Genomic DNA, 6,000 nt, shown 5'->3' with positions numbered 1-6,000 from the left:
CCTAATCCGATATGGTAATACCGATTTCAGCGCTACTCCTCTCGTTGGGGAGGAGTACAGAAACCGGTTTAAAGAGCCCTTTATATCTATATAAAGGGCCTCATTGTGTGGACGGGTGCAGGGTTAAATTGGTTTAACGCTACTAAAATCGGTTTAAACGCATAGTGTAGACCAGGCCTTATAGTGCAGTCAGGAGCCCCGGCCATGACTGCCTCATCCTGTAGCAATCCTGTACTAGGTCACTAGGCAGCACAGCCTATGAATGAATCCAGAACTCAGAGCCAGAGAGAACCTCAGGGTCTGGCTGTGTCCAGCAGCCTCAGTAAAGAATCCCCCTTGGCTTCATTACAGCTGAGGCCAGTCTGTTCTCCACTGCAAGGCTGTGCTACAGCTGTGAAACTCAACACGGCTGTGAGCATTATTGAGTATATTCCAGCCAGGCTCCCAAAGTCCTGTCCCAGTCGGCACTGGGCTCAGTGTAGGCCTTGGCCTGCATTCTCTGGGGGCAGCCTCTTTGGTCCACAGTCCTGCTCAGGAAGGTGCAGGGGATCTTCCCCCAGGACACTCCCTTCCCCTTTAAAGTTGGGGTGCCAATCTAGAACTTCTGAACCAAGGTGGTTGGAAAATCTTGCAGAGATTCACTAATAAACAAGCATCAAATCTTTTGAGGATTCCCTTGTCACTAATGGGACATGGCTGCCCAGCTCAGCACCTGTTTGTCTGTAACAGGAGTCAGTGAGCTCACACACTGGGGCAACTTACCCAAGACAGAGATGGTAGCTCTGGCTGATCCTTTCACTACATTAGCAGGGAGAGTGAGGGACACAGGGTCTTTGACTGTATTTCCTGATGATCACACATTAAAGAAACAGCATTAGAAATCAAGCTGTAGGAATCCACTCAAGGAGATGAGGTGGTTGGCAATAAATCAGAGGTGTTCACATCTTGATCGCCCCCATCATGCTGGCCAGTGCAATCCACTCTCAGGGCTCTGGCTAGTCCCAGTTTTAAAAATTCCCCAATGATGGAGATCCCAACACTCCTGCGGGGGAGACTCTCCCAGCTTTGTTATCATCCTGTCTAATGTACCTCCCTTTGCTCATTTTCACCTGGCTAGCCCCACTTATGCCATCAGATCCCTCACCCTTAGTTACTTGTTGTGATCCCCATTACAGCAGTACTTGCAGATCCTGCACTAACTCTTTACAAGGCACTGGCAGAATGACTATGGAGATAAAATGGCATCAGAATTTGAAAGTCATTACCCCAAACTCCAAGCATATAGATTCAAGTTTGGTCACCACTTGGCTGGGCATTTCCTGGGAAAAACCTAGAATGCTGCAGGGAGGGGCGTGAGGGACTCAAGGGGGAAGGGGTTCTTCCCTCTGAGTTATCACTGGCCTCAATGCCCCAGTGTGGTGCGAGGGGGCGCTGTGCTGGAGGGAACCGGGTGGGTGGCTCAGCAGAGGGTGCTCTGTCCCCTGGTTGCGTGGTAGATGCAGTAGAATGCCAACAAGAGGGATTATTTTTTGTCTTTTCGTGTCCTGAGACATCACACTGAATGAGAAATACAGTTTTATGTATTCCTTTATCTGCCATCCCTGCACACCAGTCCCATTCCCTGCCCCCAGTGAATGCAGTGACAAGGCTCCTGAGACCCCTCCGGTGCAGCCCTCCTACCTCCTCTAGGGCACAGCAGGCAGCTGTGAGCCTTCTCCATGAGCACTCCCTCCGGCTGTTGGAGCAGAGACAGGGGCATTGGAGTGGACAAACAGGGTTATAAACAAGATTTCCAAACAGTTGCAAAATCCATGTGTGATTTCAGGTCTCAAGGGGTTGTGCCAGAGCTGTTAGGAGCTTTACCTCCATTAGCCTCGAGCTGGGGTCTCTCTCCTTTTACCCCCAGAGGGCTGGGCTGGAGCCACCCACCACAAGGACCCCAGTGTTCCAGTCACAGTCAGGTCAAGGGAGCCGGAGGAACAAACCTCAAGGGAGGCGGCATCCTGGTCTGTGATCACATGCCGGAACTGGTGTCTGATGGAGAATGGAGGCGAGAAGAGCACAGATGGGAGCATGGGTATGGCGTGCAGGGTGGCATGGGAAATGGTGCAGCGGGGAGGGTATAAGCAGGAGAGTTAGAGGAATGCTGGGGACAAGGCTGACTGGTGCAAGGACTTTGGGATGCTGGCTCCAGCCAATGGCACAGAATGAGAACTTTGTTCCCCAAATGCTCCTCCTCCCTTCAACAAGGGAGATGGGGTGACCCACGATCCAGAATCGTAAGGGCCAGAGGGAAGCCTGGTCTCATACTGACCTGGACTAGCAGGGGTTTGACCAGTGTATCCTTCCGTGGCATTGCTCGGGGGAAGGTCCTCCTGCCTCCACACTGTGGCGTGTTGTTCATCACCACTGTGCTGACCGTTATATTCACCACCCCTGTCAATCAAATTGAACAGTGTCTGTCTCACAACTAGTGCCAGGCTAAGGCCATGTGCCCCAGCTGACATTTTGTTGACACTGATCAGGTGTGGGGCTGGAAGGTCTTACTCTAGCTGGTCCTGATAGTCTGAATGGTCTCATTGGCCTAGACTGGCCAGCTGGTCTAGTTGACCAGTCAGGATTGCTGACCCCTTGTGTAAGTGACTCAGTGATTTTACACCAGGAGTGATTTTGGCCCATTAAGAATATCACTGTAAATGGTAAGTGCACTTCAATGCAGGTGGAGAGGGAAGACTCAGCAGCTACTTGGAAACTGAAGTCCCTCTTTATTGACAGGCTGGGTCCGGTATGGCACCAACAATGTGAGCTTGCCCTGCACGTACCTGTATGCCTTTCCCTACCCAAGGTCAATAAGAGTCTGGCCCACCTTCAAGGGACATGAGAGAGGGACTCCAAATCCCATCCATCCTGTCAATGGATGGGGGAGACGATTAGTGCCAAGGTGGTTTTGTGTCTTGTCCCACTAGGAACAGGACTGAGAGCCAAGTGGGGACCCAAAAGTGAAAGGCTCCGTATAACACTCTCCAGTCTCTCTGTGCCACCCAGCCCCTCTTACTCGCCCCTCCGCCACTATCCCTGCCTTACCCAATGTTGTGGCTGTCACGCTCCATGAGAAGGTTCTGGATTCTTCTGCACACAGGCAGTGGATGTACCTGCAGCTCCTGCATAGCTCCAGCTGGAAGTCTGGGGATTTAGCCAGGGACACTTGGATCTGAATGAGTGACAGAGGTAGGCAAGTGACTAGCCCTGCCTGGAAAGCCCAACTGCTGGATGCAGAACTCCCGGGCAAGGCAGGGACTGCTCCATCGAGCGTGTTGCCATGTGGAGTGGCAGGGGCACTCACCTGGATGCACTGCTGCAGATAGTTGAAGACGGTGGCCTTTAGAGTGAAGGTCTCTTCCCGGACCACAGAATATGGCAGCGTCACATCCACAAAGAAGGGCTGGAATGTCACAAGGCTCGTGGTTGGGGCGAGTCCAAAGCCCAGCCTGGCCATGCAGAACATCCCAGCTTTCCACTCGGTGATAGTGTCAGGCACTGTGACTGGGACGTCCCTGTGTCCAGTACGACTGAGAGCAGGAGAACCATCACATAAAGCAATTTAATGCACCACGTTACAATGGGAGCAAAGCCAGGGTCCCAGGCTCAGTGTGTGCAGTTGCAATCCTGATATTATGGAGTAGCCAATAACCCTAATCTCAGGACAACTTGCTAGTCCATTGATATTAGCCCTCCTTAGGAATGAAAAAGAGATGGAAAGAGACTTCATACTGGGCCATACTGGGCCATCCCGCAGGCCAGGATGGCTCCTACAGTCTGTTCTCCTAGGCTTTGGCCAGGGCTCATTTAAAACAGCCTCAGTGATAGAGCTTCCATCCCCCCCACCCCACTTGGGCAGACTCTTCTATAGTCCAGCAGACCCTCATTGTTAATGTTTCCTGGTACATCCAGATTTGTGGGTTCCAACCCAAACATACTGGGAATGAGGGCCACACTTTGAATTCAGCTGGGAGCATCTACCAAGTTGAGAACTTGGTGTTGAACCAAGTAGAGGATGCCCACTGAGTGGGGATGCTTGGTCCTGAACCAAAAGGCGTGTTTTTCTGTGTTAAGTGTGGTGAGAGCTGAACTTTGCTCCCCAAGTTCCCAGCTGGTTTTTGGTTTGGCACATTACAAATATAAGGTTCAGCTACAAAATTCAGACCCAAAATGGGAGAATTCAGGCTGTCTCCACCAAGATCTTTGAGATCTTTAAATTTGGGCTTTTGCTTCCACTGCAGTGAGTCTAATCACATGATCCACGCTCAGAAAACCCTTCTGTTTCAAAGAGAAAGGCCAAAGGAGACAACCCCGTGCTCTGGGACAAAAATAGGTGTTTGGAGTCAGTATAATTACATTTGCTCTGCTCTCAAGAATCAACAGTGACTCCATTGCTACATCTGGTATGTGGATAGAAGGGACCTGCCATGACATTTATGATCAAAGATAAATGAATTAAATGTGTCTTGCTTGACTGAGGACAACAAAGGGGTGATAACTGTTTGTGATCATGGAGGTGTGTAAAGACCAGGAAGGTTCAGGAGGCTACAGAAAGATAATGTAGGAGGAAATGTGATAGAAACTGAGCAAAGTAAGAGATTCTGGATGTAGATCCAGAAATATTCCCTAACATTTAGGATCTACTGACTGGGAGAAAACCTCCCCAAACAGAGCAATGGAAACTCCATTGCTTGAATCACCATCAACCAGGATTAGACAATGCCCTGGGGAATGTGTTTTGAGAACAAATCTGTACTGGCTGGGACAGTGGAGGGACTGGTCAATCTTTTCCATTTGGGATTTTAAGAATTCTTACATCTGGCCTTTAATACAAACGCTGGGGAGAAATCACTCAGACTTAACAAGAAAGGGCACAGTTCCTTTCAGCCTCCATGGCATTCCTCCAGCTGCCAGTACCTACCCGACAGAGATCAAATCCCAGAGCCAGGTTTTAGGGAAATACTGGCGAACTCTCCCTGGGATAGTGGATTCTGGAGGAGCCTCTGAAACAAATAATACAGATTCTCTGTCAGGATTTGGACAGGTTAGCCCCCTCAGTCACAGACTGTCCAGCACTGGGACGGCAGGTTCAGTTGTCAGAGGGAGGGTGCCAGGGCTGATAGTCTGTGAGTGAAGGGTTAGTCTGGCACTGGAGATGGAAGATTAAGGACAAAGCCACGCTTGCTCCTGGAGACTGGCCCCCCATTAGTCTCTAAGCAATGCTCCCAAAAGTGCCAAAGCTGAGAAGGAGCCCTGCCCCTCACTGACAAGTGGGTGCTGCACCCATTAGGGGCAGTGGGTGTTCCCAGCATGGGGCACATGGTGAGAGATGGCTGGCAGCTACGCTGTCCCAGGGACCTGGAAAGAAGAGCCTGGCAGAGGGATGCACTTGGGAGCTCCTATGGGAAAGGAGGGGAAATGGGGAAAGGAAAGCAGCATTGTCCTAGGGAGGTGAGGGCCCTGGGGAAAGGGGAGAAGGGGAGGCCTCCATAGGGTGACCTTAGCGGAGGTTGTTTATGCTGTGCCTACCCATCAGCACCAGGGCACTGCCGGTGGGGCTGGGCTTTCCTCCTTTCATGCTGGGAGAATTGCAAGTGCCACTGTGATCCTCTGGTGGGCCCCGCTGCCTCAATGCATGACTGGTCACATCACTGCTCTCCTGCCACTGGCAGTCTACTGTGTTTGAATTGTGCACCTGATCCAAAGGCTATTGAAGTGTCACCAGGGCCTTAACGCAGTGTCCCAGATGCACTAGGGAGGGAACATGGAGACAACTCCACTCGACCCTAATCTCCACCTCTTGGCATCACGCTTCTCCACAGTGCTCTCCTCACGTGGATCTGTGGTTTAAGTTTCTCCCAGATCAATGGGATCTGTGCTCACTGTGCCTTGGTTTTGGATGGTTCTTTTGCTGGGAGTTGACTGCTGGGGTGTCCCGCTGCCCCCACCCCGCTCTTCCCC

The 6,000-nt window shown here is 51.3% G+C and overlaps 1 protein-coding gene across 1 annotated transcript in view; it reads right to left on the bottom strand.

Annotated features, from left to right (window-relative positions):
* LOC116823807 (alpha-2-macroglobulin-like protein 1) overlaps window positions 1-6,000 on the bottom strand; it is a 39,547-nt gene that overhangs the window by 21,162 nt on the left and 12,385 nt on the right. Inside the window, exons 16-21 of the mRNA XM_075071010.1 lie at window positions 4,961-5,042; window positions 3,344-3,569; window positions 3,085-3,211; window positions 2,315-2,436; window positions 1,681-1,735; window positions 763-846 (exon numbers count right to left, since the gene is read on the bottom strand). Coding sequence (XP_074927111.1) covers window positions 763-846; window positions 1,681-1,735; window positions 2,315-2,436; window positions 3,085-3,211; window positions 3,344-3,569; window positions 4,961-5,042 — 696 coding nt within the window. The remainder of the gene's footprint in view (window positions 1-762; window positions 847-1,680; window positions 1,736-2,314; window positions 2,437-3,084; window positions 3,212-3,343; window positions 3,570-4,960; window positions 5,043-6,000) is intronic.

This window comes from Chelonoidis abingdonii, chromosome 1 (genome assembly GCF_003597395.2).
Source record: "Chelonoidis abingdonii isolate Lonesome George chromosome 1, CheloAbing_2.0, whole genome shotgun sequence".
Lineage (NCBI taxonomy): Eukaryota > Metazoa > Chordata > Testudines > Testudinidae > Chelonoidis > Chelonoidis abingdonii.
The sequence above is the reverse complement of the archived record's forward strand: the minus strand, read 5'-3'. Positions and strand labels throughout refer to the sequence as shown.